We start from the raw sequence: 22,437 nt of genomic DNA, 5'->3' as shown, positions 1-22,437 counted from the left end.
AGCTGCTCCTCAAAGTGAGAGTAGTCATCTGAGGAAGATGGCAGGACTTCACTCCAAAATCCTAAGGGGCTGCACTGTGATTCACATAGAGGGGCCTGCCAAAGGCTCCACACGGCATCTCCATCTGCCACTGACGCCTCGAGCAGCATAAGATCTGCTGGGTCGCATGGCCCACCTGGCAGAGCAGCTTGTGCAGCAGCTGGACCTATTTCAGAGCCTTGTCTTGTTCTGGGCCCCACTCAAAACCAGCAGCTCTTTTAGTCGCTTGGTACCTGGGCTGGAGTAGCCACCCAAGTAAGGAATATGTTGCCCCCAAATCCAAAGAGGCCCACGAAGCATTGTGCTTCTTTTTTGGTTGTAGGAGAGGCCAGAAGAAACAACTTATCCTTAGAAGGGCTTAGAAGGGCTTAACCTTAGAAAGGCTGCTAGGGCCCTAGAAATTTCACTAAGGTAGGAGACCCCTGAGTTTTTTTGTTGGATTTATTTCCTAGCTCTGACACACAAATGTCTTACTAGTAAGTCTAGAGTATCTGCTCCTTCTTGTATGCTCACTCGCTCCGATCAGCATCATGGCATCGATGTAATGGACCAGTGTGACATCCTGTGGCAGGAAACAGCAATCAGGATCCCTGAGAATGAAAGTGTGGCAGGGGGCTGGAGTACTGATACACTCTGCGGCAGGACGGTGCAGATGGACTGCTGGCCTTTCCAGCTGAAAGCAAACTGCCTCGGGTGGTCTTTATTAGCAGGGACAGAGGAAAAAATAACATTTGCCAGACCAATGGCTGCATACCAGGTACCAGGAGATGTGGTGATTTGCTCAAGCAATGAAAACACATCTGGTACAGAAGCCTGCGATTGTAGTTACCACCCAGTTAAGCCTATGCTTAACTGTCATTCCCCAAGATCCATCTCTCTCCTGCACAGGCCAACAGGAGAGATGAATGGGAATGCAATGGGAATTGCCACCTCTGCATCCTTCAAATCTTTGATGGCAGCACTAATCTCTGCCATTCCTCCAGTAATGTGGTATTGCTTTTGGTTTACTACTGGTGGGGGGTGGTTAGAGAAGGCACTAGTGGCTTCCACATGGCCTTTCTCATCATAATAGCCCTCACTATGTAGGTTAGGGAACCAGTGTGGGGATTCTGCCATGTGCTGACATGTCTTCAATTATGCATTCCAGAACTGGGGAAATAGCCATAGCATGGGCTCTGGGGCCATTGGACCCACTGTGAGATGGACCTGAGCTAAAACTACACTGATGTCCTAACCTCCATAAGCCCCTATTCTGACTGGAGAGCCACAGTGACATATCAGGTCTCCTGGAATTAGTATCAGTTCAGAATCCGTATCCCGTAGTCTCAGAAAGGTCTGATTATTTCCTTTTTCCCAATGCACAGTCTCCCTGGTAAAAAAGCTGTAGATCCCTTTCGAGAAGGCTGGGAGAAATATTGACAGTATAAATGTTTGGGACTTACTGGGGTTCTTTCTCAAAGGAAAGTGACCTCCCCTTCATTCAAGGGATTCTGGGTCTGTAAACTGGCTCAAGTCTTTGAATTGATTGGGGGAGTGTGACTCCCTGTTTTTATGATTAAGGTTCAAATTTTGTTCACTTGACCTAGAACTTTTCGGCTTATTCAGATCAAGGAGGAATTTAATGGGCTTCCTATCCATTTCACTTCTAGGAACACCATGATCATCAACTAGCTGATGTCATGGGTATACGGGAGTCAGACTACTTGATTGCTGCCTTGACCATGCCATCCATCAGCATAACCATTCTCACCTTGTCTTTGGTGATGCCAAGAATGCTGCCTCTTGGTCCCTGCCACCCCAGGATGCAAATACTCCCACTGCATTTAGGTTTCCCAGCTGAGTGGCTGCCATTTTGGCCCAAAGAGAAGAGTGACTACAGAGGTCTTCAAAGATGCTGGGGTTCCCCCTCACAAATCTATTTCTCAAAGTAATTGTAAAAGGGGAGTCTTCTGGGCCTTCCCAGTGGGGCGAGTAGCCCTTAAATAACAAATTCACTCTAACACTCCAATCTCCCAAAGCCTTTCAATCCCTTTCTCTACATTAAACCAAAGCAGGCCAGGCATTTTCAATTCACTTACTATGGGTCATCATTTGATCCATGTTTCAGCCAACCAACAAGCCAAACAGCTAAAGCCCTTTCTAACTCTCTGAGCTGCAATATTAAATGCAGAATCTTTGCTTAGTGAGCCTATATCAACAAATTCAACTTGATCCAACTTTATGTTTCTTCCACCATTATATTATACAAAACCCTCAATATCTATTTTCACATATGTCCCCTAGATTTCTATTCACATAGATTAGAAAACCTGAGTAGCTCTTTAAGAGTTTAGCACATATACTCATGGGTCATACCCTGTACCTCACCTTGAGGGACCTGATGGGACTTGAGCCTAGGTATAGGCCTAGAAGCAAAGGGGGTGGGTCCTGAGAAGAATCAGTATTGTCTTCCTTCCATGACAATTGCCATTACGGTTTCCTCAGGAAATGCAGAGTTAACTCCTGAGAGAGTGGGATGCATCTTTCACTGAAAATGGAAAGGACTCTCCACTGGCAAAGAAGAGCCATTAGAATTTAGGGGCTCAATGTCTCCAGCTTCATCAGAATATTCCCACATGTCCCCATTCTAACTTATAGGATCTCACTTTTTCCCAGTCAATGCCCTCACTTTAACAGTCAACCTCAGCAAGGCTGGGAGTTCAACTTACATTCAGCCAATTGAAAGACGAGATTCTATATTTGATTTTCAGCAATCTCAGCCTTGTGGCTTCAGGGAATACCTAGCAGCTTTCAGGTCATTTATGCAACACAACTGAGTTGGGAATTCAAATCCTTGATTTCATCTTTTACTTTCACCACTTTGTCCAGTGACATTAGGAACAACCAGCCAACCCCATTATATTTGTTAGATTTACAAAAATGTTTGGAAGTATTATATGCATGGTCACCCAGAACGTGTTTCTTACAACTGATTGATTAGCAGAACCCAATGAAGATATTTTTCATATTGTTATTGCCAGATCACACCAGATCTGGCACACACAGACTATCAATGCTCTCTTTACTACTGGAAATACAGTCACTAACAGTCTTTAAATCTAATCATATCAGAGAGCCAATTCCAGAAATTCCAGAACAAATGCAGAAAACTTATCCTTAAAATTTTATTCCTTTACAACCCCACTCCTGACAAAATCTGTATTAATCAGGGTTCTCCAGAGAAACAGAATCAATAGGAGATATAGAAAGACAGAGATAGAGACATATAAAAACATACATATATTTATTATAAAGAATTGGTTCACACAATTGTGGAGGCTCAGAAGTCCACACCTAGGATAGCTGGATGGTATAAGTTCCAGTAATAAGTCTGAAGCCCTGAGAACCAGGAAAGCCAATGGTGTAAGTTCCTCTACAGATCCAAAAATCAGGACAGTCAATGGTGCAAGTTCCAGTCCAAGTCCAAAGGCAGAAGAAGACTGATGTCCCAGTTCAAAGAAAGGCAGAAAGAGAGAATTCTTTCTTCCTCAGCCTCTTATTCTATTTAGGCCTTTAATGGATAGGTGAGGCCCACTCACACTGGGGAGGGCAGTCTGTGTCACTAAGTCCACCAATTCCAATGGTGATGCCATCCAGAAATGCCCCCAAGACACACCCAGAAATGTTTAACCAAATATATGGCCACCCTATTGTTCAATTTGACACATAAAATCAACCATCACAGCAAACATACACAGACTTACACACATGCATATAAGTGCATACACATTCAGAAAATATTTACACACATTCACACTAGAAAAAGGCAGACTCCTGGACACATATGCATACACACACAGAGACACAAGAACATTTACACACATCTACACACATACCATGTACACATGCACACATTTCCCCAGAACCCATGACCATGTTATTGTAACAGCAGCCACTTGCTGCTGTGGCATTTTATGACTTAACTGGGGCCACCATGTGCTTTTGCTTGCCTGACAGGCCTGGGCATGGCAAGGCCAAAGAGTGTGAGTGACCATCACCCACATTCACAGATGGAAGGGCCTAGGCTGAGTGAAGCTGTAAGGACCAAGCCAAGTCCCACATCCACTCTGAGCTTCGTCCAGTGAGTCTGAAAGTGAGAAAAGCACATGACACTACCAGCAGCAGCAAGCAGTGACAACAATCTGCCCTCCTGGCTCCCTGGAGGGTCAAACCTGTTTCCCTGCCTGTGTTTGGTCATGGGCAAAGTCACCAATGCTGAGGCCCCTGAGGTCACTCTCCCTCTGCAGGAGTGACTCCCAGATGGGACACATGAAATCAGGGCACAGGGGCCTGGAGAAGAGTCATTGCCCACAGCCCTGGTGCACAGTGGCCAAAAGGCATAGGATTTGAGTTTCAGAAGCAGCAGAGCAGGACAGGCAGAGCAATGGGGGACAGTCACAGCAGCTGCTCTTTCCTGAATGCCACCTTCTACCATGTGCTAAATTCCTTTTCCTGGTAACAGTCCTCACAACAAATCTCCAAGTGGGCAAATACCTGAGAGGCCCTGAGAGATTATGTGGCTTGTTCAGTCCTGCAAACCCAGATCTCCCTGCCTGAAATCTGGTATGACCCAGCAGGACCCACCTGGGGCACAGCTTCCCTGGGACGGTGTTAAAATGAAGGTTCTGACTCTGATGGCCGGTCACGCAGCTCCTCCCACCATGACCTTCAAGGCCCAGGTGTCTCCCTCTCCTTCCCACTGCCTACACTGCCCAGTTTGGAAGGGGGTACAGGAACTTGCCTGAGGCTGAAACCATAACTGCTGGCTCTATTCCAAGCCATGAGCATTTACACTGAGGAAGTCTGCAAATCCTCATCACAGCTTCTATGGGGAAACTGAGGTTGGGAGAGACTCTTCCTCAGCTAAGGTCACTGAGGTGTTGGGAGGCAGAGCAAGGGTTTTGATGCAGGCCACCGGGCTCCAGGGCCCCACCCCAACCGTGGGCTGAGCATGCAAATGAATGCTCAGGCCAGGAAACCAGAGGCTCAGAAGAACCTCTGAGTTCTTTCCTCCTGGGCTGCATACTGTTCTTTCCCCTCTTTTATAGAATTTGAGCCAAAGATGGAAAGTGATCAACTGCTTCATCAACAAACCCTACTCATCTGTTTTCCAGGTGCAGAAATCACCAAAGGCAGGGGGAGGACACATGCTGAGATGTTCATCCTCAGAAGCTGCAGTCAGGACCTACCTTCCCATGGAGTTGCCACAGTCAGATGACCACTCACCCCATAGGGACAGAGAGCCTCCTGCCTGGGGCCACTTGGAACACCAGAAGTTTGGGCAGGAGGGGTGTATAGTTTGGAGGAGAAAATCAAGTGATTTCTCAAAACTGGTTATTCTAGTTAGCAATTTGTCTAAACTTTTTTTTTTGACCTGATGTTGCTGAGAAACACAGCATGAGAACTTTGTGAAGCATACACAAGTATCAATAGCCAAATCAATCAAGTGGAAGAAAGGATATCAGAAATTGAGGATCAACTTAATGAAATAAAGTGAGAAGACAAGATGAGAGCAAAAAGAATGAAAAGGAATAAACAAAGCCTCCAAGAAACATGGGACTATGTGAAAAGACCAAATCTACATTTGATTGGCGTACCTGAAAGTGACGGGGAGAATGGAACCAAGTTGGAAAACTCTTCAGGATATTATCCAGGATAACTGCCCCAACCTAGCAAGACAGGCCAACATTCAAATTAAGGAAATATAGACAACACCACAAAGATACTCCTTGAGAACAGCAGCCCCAAGACACACAATCATCAGATTCGCCAAGCTTGAAATGAAGGAAAAATGTTAAGGGCAGCCAGAGAGAAAGGTCGGGTTACCCACAAAGGGAAACCCATCAGACTAACAGCAGATCTCTCTGCAGAAACCCTACAAGCCAGAAGACAGTGAGGGCCAATATTCAACATTCTTAAAGAAAATAATTTTCAACCCAGAATTGCATATCCAGCCAAACTAAGCTTCATAAGTGAAGGAGAAATAAAATCCTTTACAGACAAGCAAATGCTGAGAGATTTTGTCACCACCAGGCCTGCCTTACAAGAGCTCCTGAAAGAAGCACTAAACATGGAAAGGAACAACTGGTACCAGCCACTGCAAAAACATACCAAACTGTAAAGGCCACTGACACTATGAAGAAACTGCATCAACTCATGGGCAAAATAACCAGCTAGCATCATAATGACAGGATCAAAATCATAATGACAATATTAATGATAAATGTAAATGGGCTAAATGCCCCAATTAAAAGACACAGACTGGCAAATTGAATAAAAAGTCAAGACTCATTGGTGTGCTGTGTTCAGGAGACCCATCTCACATGCAAAGATACAAATAGGCTCAAAATAAATACATGGAGGAATATTTACCAAGCAAATGGAAACCAAAAACCAAGCAAGGTTGCAATTCTAGTCTCTGATAAAACAGACTTTAAACCAACAAAGATCAAAAACGACAAAGAGGGGTATTACATAATGGTAAAGGTATTAATTCAACAAGAAGAGCTAACTCTCCTAAATATAATGCACCCAATACAGAAGCACCTACATTCATAAAGCAAGTTCTTAGAGACCTACAAAGAGACCTACACTCCCACACAATAATAGTGGGAGATTTTAACACCCTGTCAATATTAGACAGAACAATGAGACAGAAAATTAACAAGAATATTCAGGACTTGAACTAAGCTCTGGACCATGCAGACCTAATAGACATCTACAGAAGTCTCCACCCCAAATCAACAGAATATACATTCTTCTCAGCACCTCATTGCACTTATTCTAAAATTGACCACATAATTGGAAGTAAAACACTCCTCAGCAAATGCTAAAGAATGGAAATCATAACAAACAGTCTCTCAGACCACAGTGCAATCAAATTAGAACTCAGGATTAAGAAACTCACTCAAACCTGAACAACAAAACGGAAACTGAACAACCTGCTCCTGAATGACTACTGGGTACATAATGAAATTCAGGCAGAAATAAAGATGTCCTTCGAAACCAATCAGAACAAAGACACAATGTACCAGAATCTCTGGGACACATTTAAAGCAGTGTGTAGAGGGAAATTTATAGCACTAAATGCCCACAAGAGAAAGCAGGAAAGATCTAAAATCAACACCCTAACTTCACAATTAAAAGAACTAGAGAAGCATGAGCAAACAGATTCAAAAGCTAGCAGAAGACAAGAAATAACTAAGATCAGAGCAGAACTGAAAGTGATAGAGACATGAAAAACCCTTCAAAAAATCAATGAATCCAGGAGCTGGTTTTTTGAAAAGATCAACAAAATAGATAGACCACTAGCAAGACTAATAAAGAAGAAATGAGAGAAGAATCAAATAGATGCAATAAAAAATGATAAAGGGGATATCACCACTGATCCCATAGAAATACAAACTACCATCAGAGAATACTGTAAACACCTCTACACAAATAAACTAGAAAATCTAGAAGAAATGGATAAATTCCTGGACACACACACCCTCCCAAGTCTAAACCAGGAAGAAGTTGAATCCCTGAATAGACCAATAACAAGTTCTGAAATTGAGGCAGTAATTAATAGCCTACCAACCAAAAAAAAGTCCAGGACCAGACGGATTCACAGCCAAATTCTACCAGAGGTACAAAGAGGAGCTGGTACCATTCCTTCTGAAACTATTCCAAACAAGAGAAAAAGAGGGAATCCTCCCTAACTCATTTTATGAGGCCAGCATCATCCTGATACCAAAACCTGGCAGAGACACAACAAGAAACAAAATTTCAGGCCAATATCCATGATGTCCCATCAATGTGAAAATCCTCAATAAAATATGGCAAACTGAATCCAGCAGCACATCAAAAAGCTTATCCACCATGATCAAGTCGGCTTCATACCTGGAATGCAAGGCTGGTTCAACATATGCAAATGAATAAACGTAATCCATCATATAAACAGAACCAATGACAAAAACCACATGATTATCTCAATAGATACAGAAACGGCCTTCAGCAAAATTCAACACCCCTTCATGCTAAAACCTCTGAATAAACTAGGTTTTGATGGAATGTATCTTAAAATAATAGCTATTTATGACAAACCCACAGCCAATATCATACTGAATGGGCAAAAACTGGAAGCATTCCCTTTGAAAACTGGCACAAGACAAGGATGCCCTCTCCCACCACTCCTATTCAACATAGTATTGGAAGTTCTGGCCAGGGCAAGCAGGCAAGAGAAAGAAATAAAGGGTATTCAAATAGGAAAAGAGGGAGTCAAATTGTCCCTGTTTGCAGATGACACGATTGTATATTTAGAAAACCCCATCGTCTCAGCCCAAAATCTCCATAAGCTGATAAGCAACTTCAGCAAAGTCTCAGGATACAAAATCAATGTGCAAAAATCACAAACATTCCTATACACCAATAATAGACAAACAGAGAGTGAAATTATGAGTGAACTCCAATTCACAATTGCTACAAGAGAATAGAATACCTAGGAATACAACTTACAAGGGATGTGAAGGACCTCTTCAAGAAGAACTACAAACCACTCTTCAAGGAAATAAGAAAGGATACAAATAAATGGAAAAATATTCCATGCTCATGGATAGGAAGAATCAGTATTGTGAAAATGGCCATACTGCCCAAAGTAATTTATAGATTCAGTGCTATCCCCGATCAAGCCATCATTGACTTTCTTCATAGAATTGGAAAAAACTACTTTAAAGTTCATATGGAACCCAAAAAGAGCCTGCATAGCCAAGACAATCCTAAGCAAAAAGAACAAAGCTGGAGGCATCATGCTATCTGACTTCAAACTATACTACAAGCCTACAGTAACCAAAACAGCATAGTACTGGTACCAAAACAGATATATAGACCAATGGAACAGAACAGAGGCCCAGAAATAACACCACACATCAACAACCACCTGATCTTTGACAAACCTGACTAAAACAACCAATGGGGAAAGGATTCCCTATTTAATAAATGGTGTTGGGAAAACTGGCTAGCCATTTGCAGAAAACTAAAACTGGACCCTTTCCTTACACCTTATACAAAAATTAACTCAACATGCATTAAGCACTTAAGACCTAAAACCATAAAAACCCTAGAAGAAAACCTAGGCAGTACCATTCAGGATGTAGGCATGGGCAAAGACTTTATGACTAAAACACCAAAAGAATTAGTAACAAAAGCCAAAATTGATAAATGGGACCTAATTAAACTAATGAACTTCCACACAGCAAAAGAAACTGTCATCAGAGTGAACAGGCAACCTACAGAATGGGAGAAAATTTTTGCAATATATCCATTTGATAAAGAGAATCTACAAGGAACTTAAACAAATTGACAAGAAAAAAACAACCCCATCAAAAATTGGATGAAGGATATGAATAGACACTCAAAAAAAGACATTTATGCAGCCAAGAAACATATGAAAAAACACTCATCATCACTGGTCATTAGAGAAATGCAAATCAAAACCACAATGAGATACCATCTCATGCCACTTAGAATGGTGATCGTTAAAAATTCAGGAAGCAACAGATGCTGGAGAGGATGTGGAGAAATAGGAACGCTTTTACACTGTTGGTGGGAATGTAAATTAGTTCAACCATTGTGGAAGACAGTGTGGCGATTCCTCAAAGATCTAGAACCAGAAATACCATTTGACCCAGCAATTTCATTACTGGGTATATACTCAAAAGATTATAAATCATTCTAACTATAAAGACACATGCACACGTATGTTTATTGCAGCACTAGTCACAATAGCAAAGACTTGGAACCAACCCAAATGCCCATCAATGGTAGGCTGGATAAAGAAAATGTGGCACATATACACCATGGAATACTATTCAGCCATAAAAAAGATGAGTTCATGTCCTTTGCAGGGACATGGATGAAGCTGGAAACCATCATTCTCAGCAAACTAACACAAGAACAGAAAACCAAACACTGCACGTTCTCATTCACAGGTGGGAGCTGAACAGTGAGAATGCACGGACACAGGGAGGGGAACATCACACACCAAGGACTGTCTGGGGATCGGGGGCCAGGGGAGGGATAGCATTTGGAGAAATACCTAATGTAGATGATGGGTTAATGGGTGCAGCAAACCACCATGGCACGTGTATACCTATGTAACAAACCTGCATGTTCTGCACATGTACCCCAGAACTTAATTAAAAGAAAAAAGAAAATTAAGTGATTTTGCTTTTGAAAATTCCTGCTAATGTTTGTCATGCAACATCTCTTTCGTGTGTGGCTCAGGGGTAGAACATTGCACCAGGATTTGCTCATGGGTCTCGTGTCTCTTCCTCCTCCCCCAGCAAATGACGGCTGCTTGGAAACTTTTATAAAGGAAGTGGTTGCTTTGTGGCTGATAGATCTGAAGGTGAAGAGCTTCTGGCCAAAATGATTCAGCAGCAAAACACTCCCCTCCCCAGCACCATGCAGACAGCCCCCTAGACCCGCCCCTGCCCCATCCCACAGTGGTTTGCAGGGTGGGGTTCCATGCTGTGGCCCCGGCACCTGCCCCTGGGCTGGGACACACCACTGCCCTGTGCTGCCCGAGAAGGCTCAGCACAGGCACCAACCACTGCCCGGCACTGCCCCATGCTGCCTGAGAAGGGTTGGCACAGGCACTGACCACTGCCTCCAACTGCCCTGCGCCATCTACCCAAGAAGGCTCAGCACAGGCACCAACCACTGCCTCCAACTGCGCCATGCTGCCTGAGAAGGCACTGCACGGCCACCCCCCACTGCCCCGCACTGTCCCCACCCGGGCAGCCATGCGAGCGACTGGAACTCTGCTGGCCTTCTGCTGCCTGGTCTTGAGCACCACTGGGGGCCCTTCCCCAGGTAAGTGGCGTTCTCCCCTGGCTGCTGCCCCGGGGTCTCTCCCTGAGATTGGCCCCTGGTGCCTTGGGGCTTCCCTAGGGCACTTTCCTGGCTTGGAGCCCCCACAGGACCATGCGGTGGTGAGAGGTGCTGGGAGTGGTGAGAGGGGCAAGGGGCTCCACCCGGCTGCAGCTACCTTTGGGGGTAGCAGGCTACAGGGATGAAGGGTTTGGGGGCTGCCCCAGAAGGCTAGGGGCAAGGGAAACATCTTTTATTCTCTGGCTCTTCACAGAGGTCTGAGAAAGGTCTAAGCAAGGCAGGTCTCCTGCAGCCCCTCTGCGGGACGGAGGCGACAGGGCAGCCACATGCTTGTGGTTAGCCGCATCTGTCTGATGGCTTGTCCTTCCTTCCTGCTGGCTGTTGTCCTGTGACTTGGTCCCAGGGACCCTAACGATCAGACTTTTTCACCCTTCCTGAAATCCACTCCCTGAGGGTCAGCACTCATGGGGAGGGGGGACAGGGAGGAAACAGCCACTGCCTGTGCACTGGGAAACTGAGGCACAGCCAGGCTAGGTGATTTGCCCAAGTCACACAGCCAGGGACAACCTGCCCTCCCCCAAAGGGAACTGGGCTATGCCCTCCCTGGCAGAGGACTCAGACCAGGATACTGATGGAGACTTGGGAGGCCACCACCTCATTTAACCAACCAGGAAGCTGGCACCAGAGGGCTGAGGTGACCTCCACCAGCAGACAGGGACAGAAGGGGGCTGGAGCCTGGCCAAAAGGGCCCAGGCGGGGGCTGTGCAGCAGGACCATTTACAAGAGGATGGCTCCAGAGCACCCAAGGAGTCCTTAGAGGGTTCTCACCTCCTCCTAGTGAGTCAGGATACTGAGGACTCAGTGATGCTGGCGGACACCGTGTCACGCTCCCAGGCCTGGCCTAGGGCGGGTGCTGCGACTGAGCAGCCAAGGGGACAGGGCAGGCTGGAGGAGGGGCCAGGGGCAGCTTCTGCTCTCACTGATGGGAACATGCCACCGCCACCAGCTCTGGGTAGTGCTCAGCGAACATGGAGCTGACCCATGGCCGGCAGAAGGCTGGGGACAGCATACCCGGCCCTGCCTCCCAGCTTGGGAGCCTTCTTCTTAGCTCACGCGTGGAGCCCTCCACCTGCTTCCCAGCCTCACAGGGGCCTCTCCTCCTGGCCCTGTCCTGATGCAGTGCCGCCTGCCTGCTGCCATCCTGTGCCCTGCCCCTTCCTGTCTCCAAGGTCCGACGGGGAAGCAGGGAAGAGAGGCAAGTTCACCCCGGAGAAGTGGCTCCTTCTCACACCTCAGAAAAGGCTCTCCTGGAGAGGACATGGAGCCGACTGTCCTATCGTGTCCTGGGATCTAATGAAACCTACTGACTGCTGAGGGGTTTCAGAGCTCTGCTCATCTCACGGAGCAGGCTAGGGACTATAGCAGGGTGACGTGGGAGCTGATGTGCTGGGCAGCTGGCAACGTCACTTTCCTGGGCGGTGTTCCCGGCTCCTCGCTGGTGTGTAATGCTGCACCAAGCCTTTCCTTCCATTCCCAGCAGACCTGCTGTCGGCCACCAAACCCCAGACAGAAGCTCCAGAGCCCACGTTCACACACACAGAGCGGGCCCTCAGCCTCAGTCCTACCATCCATGAAATGGGAAAATAACTGCACCCCGTCTCCGGCCCTGGGGAGGCTGAACAGAGGTGGCTCGGGGAAGGCACAGGCATGGAGGCGCACGGGGCGTGGGGTGCTCTCCGCCGGCCTCAGCCCCCTGCTCTGTCTAGTGCAGGCCCTTCTGCCGCTGTGCTGGTGACAGCCCCCAACACCCTGCACAGGTGCTGTGATCATTTCTGGTGCTTCCAGCAAGGGCCTTCAATCTTCGGCTGTACAGGGAGGGTGCTGGGAGGCCCCCAGTCTAGTGGCAAAAAAGAGATGGGAACCTGGGCCCCAGACAGAAGCATGCCTCCTGCCCCCACCCCACGACTCCTACAGCCCCTCCACTGCCTCCTCTGAGAATAAATTACAGAGCCTTCCTCATGACTGAGGGGGCTAGGGGGCGGGGAAAGCAACAGGGTGGTGCCGTCTGAGCATCTGGCCTCTCTCCACACCCACGCACTGAACTGCACAGACCACAGCACTGAGCCCCTCAGGGCACCTCCCCTCCCTGAGGCTTTCAGAACCTAGGAAATTGCCACACTGGCTTCCACCACCCTTTTGAAAAGGGCTGTTTCTTTCTCAATCTGATGGGCATCTCTTCTGGGAAGCTCTGCCAGGTGCCATGTCATCCTCTGTCCCCTCCACTCTAGCTGCAACGGCCCATCTGCCTGGACAGGGGCCCTGGGGTCAGCTTCCCTCTGCAAGGTGATGTCAGTGCTTACTTCCCAGTAGCAGAGAGACCACTTGCAGCCCGGGGACCTCCTGCCTCCTGGGGAGCACTGGGAGCTGCCACAGACTGAGCCACCCTCTACGTGGCAAGATTTGTTTTTCCCAATGGGGACATTCATTTGCCCTGAGACCCCTGCTGTGGCCATGTGCATTTTGATATACTTGATAATGATTACAGTATTGCACATCATTTATTGACAAGTGCTTCGTGTATGTTGCCTCATATATTCTCACGGTCGTCAGCATCCTCATTTTACAGGTGAGGACATGGAGGCTCAGAGAGGTTAGGCAGCTTGCCTGAGATCATACAGCCAGGGAGAAGCAGAGCTGGAATTCAAACTCCGGGTGTGTCTCAGTGGGTTAAGGTCGGGACTGATCCTGGGAGAGCTCAGTGTCCTGTCTGTGCCAGGGGCATGTGTGTGCCCTCAAAAGATACGCTCCGCCATTAGCCATCAGGCAGAGACCCAAGAGCACAGCGGGCAGGTGTGGCCCCAAGGACCCCGGCTCTCTGAATTTTGATGGTGTCACGTGAGAGGGCTTGGGGTGAAGCGTCTCCAGGTGGGTGGAGTGAACACCAGCACCTCTAAGCTGGACATGCACCCCCCACAACACCCCAGTGCTCAGGCACAGCCATGCAGACCTTATGCTCTGCGTGATGGGGGCCGATGGGGCCCCTCTCAAAGGGTCTCCCCACCCAGCTCAGTACTGGCCCATGGAAAGGGCACCCCCTCGGGTGACACAGGGAGGGACACCAGCAGGGACCATCTGCGTCCAGCTCTCAGCACCCAGGTCCCCATCTCAGGGATGGTTTCACAAGCAGGGGCTTCCCAACCTCCCGGCCACAACTAGAACACTCCTGAAAGAGGGAGGTGGTGGGCAATGCCAGCCCCTGCTATGCCCACCCGTTTTCCTACTAAAGGCAGGTGGGAAGGGTCTGCCTGGTGCCACCACAGCGATCCCTCCCCATGCTTTCTCTCTTCTCAGATTGGCTTAGTGCCAGCTCTACCACCGGGCCAATGCTCTGAAGACAGGAATGTACCCTGCCCAGGGCATGCCCAGCAGCTGTCAGAAGCTGCAGCTCCCTGCTGCCTTGGGCAGAAGCCCTGGCAACTCCCCTGGCCCGGCAGCTTCACATCTGCACCCCAGTGAATGCTGGTCCTCGGGCGACCCGATAGGTCTGTGCCCCATGCACACAGCCAGTCAATGCTCAGAAACACAGGGCTGCAGCAGAAAATCAGGGTGATCGCAGGGTCACCGGACAAGGAGATGGAGGAAACTCAAATCCATCTCCCCGAGGAGGCTGGGGCCTGGGTTTTTAAGGGTTCTGGAGTGGCCAAAGTGTGGAGATCGATAGCTGGAAGGGGCAGCGTGATGTCACAGCACACAGAGAGGAAGAAGCTGTATTTTTGTGATGATCCCGTTCCTCCGTGGGGGGTTTCCAAACTGGTTGCTGGAATCGGGATGTGAAAAACATCTTGGGCCAGACAGCAGCCTGATTCAAGCTTAATTATGAATATCTTTCTGTCCAGAACCTGGCATGCAATTCTTGTCAACCTGCGGGGACAGTTTCATTCGCTTTCCTGTGACCATGTGTCCTGGGGCCTGCTCAGCACCTGGTATCATCAGGCCCTGCCCGCCCCTGCCCCACCTCCAGCTTCTGTGTCTGGAAGCTCCCTGCCTGTCTCAGGCACGGCCCACCTCCCCTCCCACCCTGCATTAGAAGCAGTGTTGGGCTGGGGTCAGGCTGCCCCGGCAGGCTCCTGGCACAAGCCTCGCACATGGCAGGTACCCCACTCCCCTCGAGCAGGCCTGGCATGCCCCAGGCATTGTTTCTATACAGACGAATTTTATGTGCCTTTTGTTTCTTCTCGCAAGCCTGATGGTGCGTGGGTTCTTTCCGTTGACGTCATCCTGGCCATCACCACCATCACCCTCTGCACCCAGCAGCAGCCTCCAGCGGGGTCTCCTCAACTCTTCCCAGCACGTAGCTCCCTCCTCCCCTAGGTCAGTTCAGCCACCTTCCAGCTGCTCCCCCGTCCCCTGCCCCTCTGCTCACCCATTTTACCCTCAGGTTGGTGTCCTGTCCTGTGCCGCAGGCCAGCTCTGCCTCCCCACCACTGTGGGCGGGGCCTGTCTCAGAGTCCACCCTGCATCTCCCTTAGCACCTGCCAAACAGTCCTTCTTGAATGAGGAAAAAGTGAGAGTGGTGTTTTGAATTAGTCACACCTGGGTTTAGCGCCCCCCACCCCCGCCCGCACTCCAAGCTCTTGGTCTCCTCACCTGCATAGTGGGCATGCATGAGAAGAAACAGCATCGCGGGGCCCTCCAGACAGAGCAGGCAGAGGAGAAGAGCACCCATTCTCCTGCTCCCCCGCTTCAGCTGCACTGAGCAAACCCAGAGCCCCCTCCCTGGGGGTCCTCTTCACAGTTCTTTGACTCCAGCGGAGGATCTCAAAGAGCTGCACTCGCTCACCACCTGCTGGGCCGCTTGTTTTCTTCCCTGAAGATGACTGGCCTCTTTGGGGTGTTAATTCTTAATGATCAACATTTCCTTGTTAATTTCTCTTAACAAATCATCCTAAAAATAGGTTTGACTTTTAAACATTTTTAGGTTAAAAATTGAGCTTTTAATATCTGCTTAGACAACTGTAAGACAGTGAAAGGTTTATTGACTTGAAGCCTACATTTTAGGAAACATGTAGTTAAATAAAAATATACCAATTTCAGTATTTTTCATAACCTTTTTTTGTAACTTTACCACAATCTTTTAGAAACTAACGTCATGAGCTTGGAAGGGAAATTTATCTGAAGTCCAGCGTAAACTGAGTTTCACTTCATTTTTTAAATTCTGTTAATCTCAAGCAAAATTAAATACATTTTATTTTTAAAAAGTTAATAGTGGTTAGCTTTAAGATATTAAGAATAATTATTTTTTGTTATGCTCCTCTGTATTTTTCAAATTTCCTACCAAAAATAGGTAAGTTTATAGTCAGAAAAAGCCCTAAAATGTAGTTTTTACGAAGAAAACAATGGACAGCCATATTAATGTAATGTGAGGAAAGAAAGCAAAAAAAAAAAAAAAACCTCTAATCTGTGATAGCAAAAATACACTGAACACACGCTACCCCTTCCACACACGTGTCTCTTTCTTTCTCTGCTGTTCAGATGACAGTGATGAGCAGAAACCAAGCTTGTTTCCAGAAGAGTTTTTTGTTGTAACTAAAAGCCACATTCAACTTCCTGTCATCAACAAGCACAAGGACCAGAAGGAGCTGCCTTTGGCACTGGGGCCCCCTCCTTCCTGATGGTAATACTGCAGGTCCCAAGGGACCCCTCACTGCCAGCACCAGTGTCAGAGTCACCTGAGAGCCTGGGGAAATGCAGGTTCCAGGACCTCCCCTAGAGGGCCAAGCTCAGCCCCTGGCGTTCAGGAACAGAGAGGTTTCTGTTCCATCTTCAGAGGCCTGAAGTCTTAGTCTTCTTTTTTTTTTTTTTCTTTTTTTGAGACAGAGTCTCGCTCTGTCGCCCAGGCTGGAGTGCAGTGGCATGATCTCGGCTCACTGCAAGCTCTGCCTCCTGGGTTCATGCCATTCTCCTGCCTCAGCCTCCCGAGTAGCTGGGACCACAGGTGCCTACCACCACGTCCAGCTAATTTTTTGTATTTTTAGTAGAGACCGGGTTTCACCGTGTTTGCCAGGATGGTCTCGATCTCCTGACCTCGTGATCTGCCTGCCTCGGCCTCCCAAAGTGCTGGGATTACAGGCGTGAGCCACCTAAAGTCTTCTTAAGCAAAGGCTGCAGCAGTTTCAGGGGGGATGTGTGTGACACTAATTACTGTGAAGGACAGTCCCAGGGCATGCCAGCGCAGGACACAGCTATCCACCAGCACACAGGACCAGCACGTGGCCAGCATTCTCTATGGGGTGGGGCACCGGCACTGCACTGCTTTTTTGGGATGGAAGGCCAGGCTCCCTGGGCTGCTAAAGCACAAGGCAGGCACAGTCATCCAGAGCCCAGCCATGAAGCTCACCTTCTGGCCCAGAACCAACCACGGGACAGCCATTTGCCAGGCAGCCTCCCTTCACAATGGAGACTCTTTACCGAGATGGGGCAACAATCCCAAGGCCATAGAACTTCCAGTCCCATGCCTTCTCTCCCCACTCCCGGCGCTGCACCACCCAGCCTGGGGGTGCCACGTGGTGACCAGAAACCTCGTTATCCTGTCTACCCTTGGTGGGGTCTGGTGTGCACCCACAGACATCCAGGACCCAGGAAGGGCCTCTTGCAGACCTCATGCAGCAGTGGGAATGGCCTCTGGGGCCCTCGCTCTGAGTTGACACTGACGTCCTGGCAAGGCCTCCCTGCCGTGCCCAGCTATGAAGCCTGTCCCCTCCCATTCCCCAATCACCCTGCCCCCAACACCCTGGGGCCCAGCTTTCCATCCAGTCCATAGCAGGCACAAAGACGCGCGTCCTGCAGCCTCAGACACAGATACTAGGGGACATGACTGTGGGGGAGGCCTCCGAAGCTGCTTCCCCATCTTTTATCCAAATATAGCCCTCCTTGGTACAGGAAGGGCAGGCCTCCCCGACCCCAAGGAAGCTTTTGGACACAGTGCACTGTCACTCATAGGAGTGAAAAGGCTGTCCCCAGAAAGTCAGGAAGCAGCACAGGGGTACCACATGCTGCAGGCTGCCAGGAGGGGTGGCCTCCTGGCGGCTGGGCCTGACACTGAGAGCGAGGCGGGCAGAAGGCCTTGAGACGAGGATGGCGCCATCTCCTTCCGGTGGGAGGCACTACCTCCATCCACCACCCAGAGGGCCAGGCTGGGGTTGACTTTCCGTACGTCCTAAGGCTACATCCCGTACTGAGGATCTCATCTGTGGGACGTGTTCCGCTTTTAACACTTACGCTGGAAATAACCCTGGGTTCTGAAAGTGTGGGACAGGTTCGTTGCAACCCCTGGCACCTGGTCCTCAGTTCTGAAAATGGAGAAATAAATACACTGCAGGGTTGTCGGGGGGACAGGTGAGGGGGCAGGTGAGGGAGCAGGTGAGGGTGCAGGTGAGGGGGACAGGTGAGGGGGGGGCAGGTGAGGGAGAACAGGTGAGGCGGGCAGGTGGGGGGACAGGTAAGAGAGGACAAGTGAGGGGGCCAGATGAGGGGGCAGGTAAGAGAGAACATGTGAGGGAGGACAGGTGGGTGGACAGGTGAGGGGGGCAGATGAGGAGGTACAGGTGAAGGGGGGCAGGTGACACGGGGCAGGTGGGGGGCCAGGTGAGGGGTGGGTAGGGTGGGGGCAGGTAAGCGGGGACAGGTGACAGGGGCAGGTGAGAGGTGGAGCAGGTGAGGGGTGGGTGGGGCCAGGAGACACAAGCCAGCAGAGAATTGAGCATCACGGAGGCATGAGGCGTGACACCTGGACTGAAGGCCCCGCTAACATCAGTGTTCTTGTCTGGTTCTTTGTCTCTTTCAGATACTTGTTCTCAGGACCTTAACTCAGGTGTGAAGCCAGGATTTCCTAAAACAATAAAGACCAACGACCCAGGAGTCCTCCAAGCAGCCAGATACAGTGTTGAAAAGTTCAACAACTGCACGAACGACATGTTCTTGTTCAAGGAGTCCCGCGTCACAAGGGCCCTAGTTCAGGTAACGGTCTGGGTTCTGGTCACGTCACGGACACCCCGGGAAGCCGAGCTGCTGCAACACGACACCTAGGAGAGCAGGGCGGATCTAACGTGAAGTCCCTCGTGAGTGCAGAGCTCTGAGCAGAAAGCAGACGCACACGGGGTGGGAGTGGACAGCAGCAGCTGAGGCCAGCATCCCCCAGAGCCAAGCACAAAGGTTCCACAAAGCACACGGCTCCCGGGCGGTTACCAGGCCCCTGGCCCAGAGCCTACTAGGCATGGGGTAAGGAGGCACCAGGGCCCTAATGGGGCTTCTGGAGGCGGGCGCCAAGGCTGACAGGGAAGAAAGCCGCTGTCCAAGGAGCTGCCCCTGCTGGGACCAGGGTCCTCACCCGGCCTCACCCCTCACGTGCCCTGCAGCCCAGAGGTGTCCTTGCCACTTTCCTCCTGGAGTGCTCACTCACGTCCCAGAGTCCCAGAGCTCTGCCCAAGCCACTGCCCTTTCCCTGACTCATTCCTACTGCGCCCGCTCAGCACCCTTCCTCCTAGGGGACCCTTGTCTGTGTCCTGAGAACACCCACTTGCTAATGTGGGATGCAGGCTGTGGATGACACCCACCACCGTGTGCTGGTGCCTGTAAAGGGACAGAAGCAGCCCTGTCCAAGGCAGTCTTCACAGTGTTCACGGTTATGCTGGGTCACAGGGAGGGGCGATTTTTATAATCTAATTATTTTTGACAATTGCAAACTTGTGAAGGGCAGCATGTTTTCATAAGAGAAGCGTGCTACAGAAGGCAATGTGGTGTGTAGCCAGGGTCCTCGCTCCGCAGCCTGGCCTCAGGGACAGTGGATCTTCCCTGGGTGATGCAGGCCCTCCCTCCCTCCTTCTCTGGGGAGGCCAGTGGGATGCCCTGGGTCTGAGTCCTCAGGGTTCTCTGGGAGGGTACTTGGAGGTTGTCCCTCTCTAGCTTGGCGATATTGGGGACAACGTAATTCCCCTAGAGCTGAGACTAAAACCTGAGGAATTTTTCTTCAACTCCTCTAAGACCACAAATGAGAATGAACAAGGCGGCTGCCATATCCAAGTGGAGAAGGGCTGTCCAGAAACTCAAAACTCCCGACCCCAGGAATGGAGAGGGGAAGCCCGCAGACCCCAGGCCTGACACAGAGGCCACAAGAAACAGCCATCATGGGGCTGGAGTGAGGGCTGCAGGGCGGGCTCAGCAGGGCATGCAGGAGACCTAGTGTGACGTCCCTCCTGAGTGCAGAACTCTGGGCAGAAAGGAGACATCTGTCTCAGGAAGAGGCACAAACCCAGCATGGGGCAGGGAGGGGAGTGGGAGGGGTCTGCAGGCTCTGCTGTAAGCCCGAAGCATTGCCCCAAGATGCTGGCCCACTTCCCTTCTCCTCGGTGGGCACCTGCACCACTGTCTTGAGGCCCCGCTTCCTAGTGGAGGAGCCTGCCTTCCCTCCCCTGTGCCCAGTAACCCAGTCCCTTTGCTCCCTCCAGATAGTGAAAGGCCTGAAATACATGCTCGAGGTGGAAATTGGCAGAACTACCTGCAAGAAAAACCAGCACCCGCGTCTGGACGACTGTGACTTCCAAACCAACCACACCTTGAAGCGGGTAAAGCAGCAGGCCTTTCTCTCAGATGCGCCCTCTCTTCCCCAGCCCACTCCCTCCCAGGGCTGTGAAAAACACCCTGTCACCACGTCTCTAACGCAGCGCCCCAAACCTCACCCCTGAGGAAGCCAGGCCTCCCGGACTCCCGCACGACCGAGGACCCGGGAGAACAGGAGGTAGAGCCTGTGCCAGGAGCTCCTCAGACGACATCCTCCAGTCCCAGAGGCGGAGACACAGCTCTGGAAGAGTGTCCTGGGGTGTGGGTGGGGAGGGTTAGAGTAAGAAAAGCTTTCAAACAATCCAGAAATTATATATATATATCATATATATACATATGATATATATCATATATAGCATATCTCTGCAGAGAGAGCAAGAGAACAGGAACATAACAACATTCAGCAATTATAGAGATGAAAAACACATCTTCTTAAATCATTCTTTCAAGTTTTCTGTAGGTTTGAAATTTTTCAAAATGAAAAATAGGGGCAGAAAAGCTCCTCCGTGAGGAACACCCCTCCACGAGCAGAGGGCTCCCCGCAGGGAAAGTCTGAGCTCTCAGGTGTGCCCTTCTCTGTTTCAGACTCTGAGCTGCTACTCTGAAGTCTGGGTCGTGCCCTGGCTCCAGCACTTCGAGGTGCCTGTTCTCCGTTGTCACTGACCCCCGCCTCTTCAGCAAGACCACAGCCATGACAAACTCCAGGATGCACACTCCCTGTCCCCTCCCACCCGCCTCATGACCCAGCCTCACAGACCCTCTCAGGCCTCTGACGAGTGAGCGGATGAAGTGCCGCTGGGTCACCGCAGGACAGCTGGAATGGCAGCATGGTAGCACCTCCTAACAGATTAAATAGATCACATTTGCTTCTAAAATTAACTCCTGTTTCTGAGGCTGCGCACCTAGGTTCCGGGTCTGGGTGTAGGGGACTGAGTCAATGGAGGGAGTTGTGAAACTGAGGGATGATCCCCTGTGGCTACAGGACCCCAGGAGAGCAGGGGTACAGCTCTGGGTCTGAATAATCGGCAGAGCTGTGGGTGGGGACCCTGTTGGCCACTGGGCGCCTTGGCCTGTTGTGATGAACATAGCTGGGAATCAAGATGAACAGCCAGCAGCAGCCATGCCGGCCTTTTTAGGGGAGAGTCAGGAGGTGAGGCAAGCCTTACCAGGGATCCCCCTTACCAAGGGGTCTCACAAGCTGAAGTTACTTCCTCTGGGGGCCTGGCCAGCCTGAGCTGCTAGCTATAACCCCCCGAAGGCCAAAGCCCCAGAACAGGTGAGCTGTCCACACCAGGAGCAACAGGGCCACAGCTATGCCTCCCTGAGGTTCAGGCCTCCCAGGGACTGCAGGAGTCCCAGCAGGACTCCCTGCTGCCTGAGTGGGGGCAGAGCAGCAGACCGCTCCCCAGAGCCCTCCAGAGAGGACGCCCCACTGAAGATGACTGTGTTGGGGGTGCAGGAGGAGGGAGAGGCCACCGAGGGCTGAAGGGCACCAGGATTGGAAGAAGACTGGAAGAAGTGCCAGACTGGGCTACCTTGAGCCCTGGGTGCCCCAGAGGACTCTGCTGTGCAGCCAAGGTTCGAGTCAGTGCTCTGCCATGATCCATAGGCTGCAGGGGCCACTGCCCAGTCAGGCGCTGTCGCCCTTGCTCCCAGCTTCACCCACGCTTTCTCCAGTCACATCCCCGGGAGGCTGGCTCAGCTGTGCTAGCTGTGACTCTGGCAGTCACTAACCTAACCCCTTGGAGCCTCAGTTCCCATTGGTGCAATGAGGCCATGTCTTCTGGAATCATTAAGAGTCAGCGTATGTGAACAACTTTCAGAACTACAGACCACTCTGCAAGTGTAAGCTGATGATAAAAATCTCAAACT

The 22,437-nt window shown here is 50.2% G+C and overlaps 1 protein-coding gene across 1 annotated transcript; it reads left to right on the top strand.

Annotated features, from left to right (window-relative positions):
* The first annotated feature begins 10,625 nt into the window (after window positions 1-10,625).
* CST7 (cystatin F) lies at window positions 10,626-21,444 on the top strand. The gene is made up of 4 exons (XM_003278500.4): window positions 10,626-10,932; window positions 18,794-18,966; window positions 20,454-20,570; window positions 21,151-21,444. Exons 1-4 carry the CDS (start codon window positions 10,797-10,799, stop codon window positions 21,226-21,228), a joined length of 504 nt encoding a protein of 167 aa, XP_003278548.1. The 5' UTR covers window positions 10,626-10,796; the 3' UTR covers window positions 21,229-21,444.
* The last annotated feature ends 993 nt before the right edge of the window (window positions 21,445-22,437 follow it).

This window comes from Nomascus leucogenys, chromosome 13 (genome assembly GCF_006542625.1).
Source record: "Nomascus leucogenys isolate Asia chromosome 13, Asia_NLE_v1, whole genome shotgun sequence".
Lineage (NCBI taxonomy): Eukaryota > Metazoa > Chordata > Mammalia > Primates > Hylobatidae > Nomascus > Nomascus leucogenys.
This window is presented reverse-complemented; position numbering and strand designations above follow the sequence as displayed.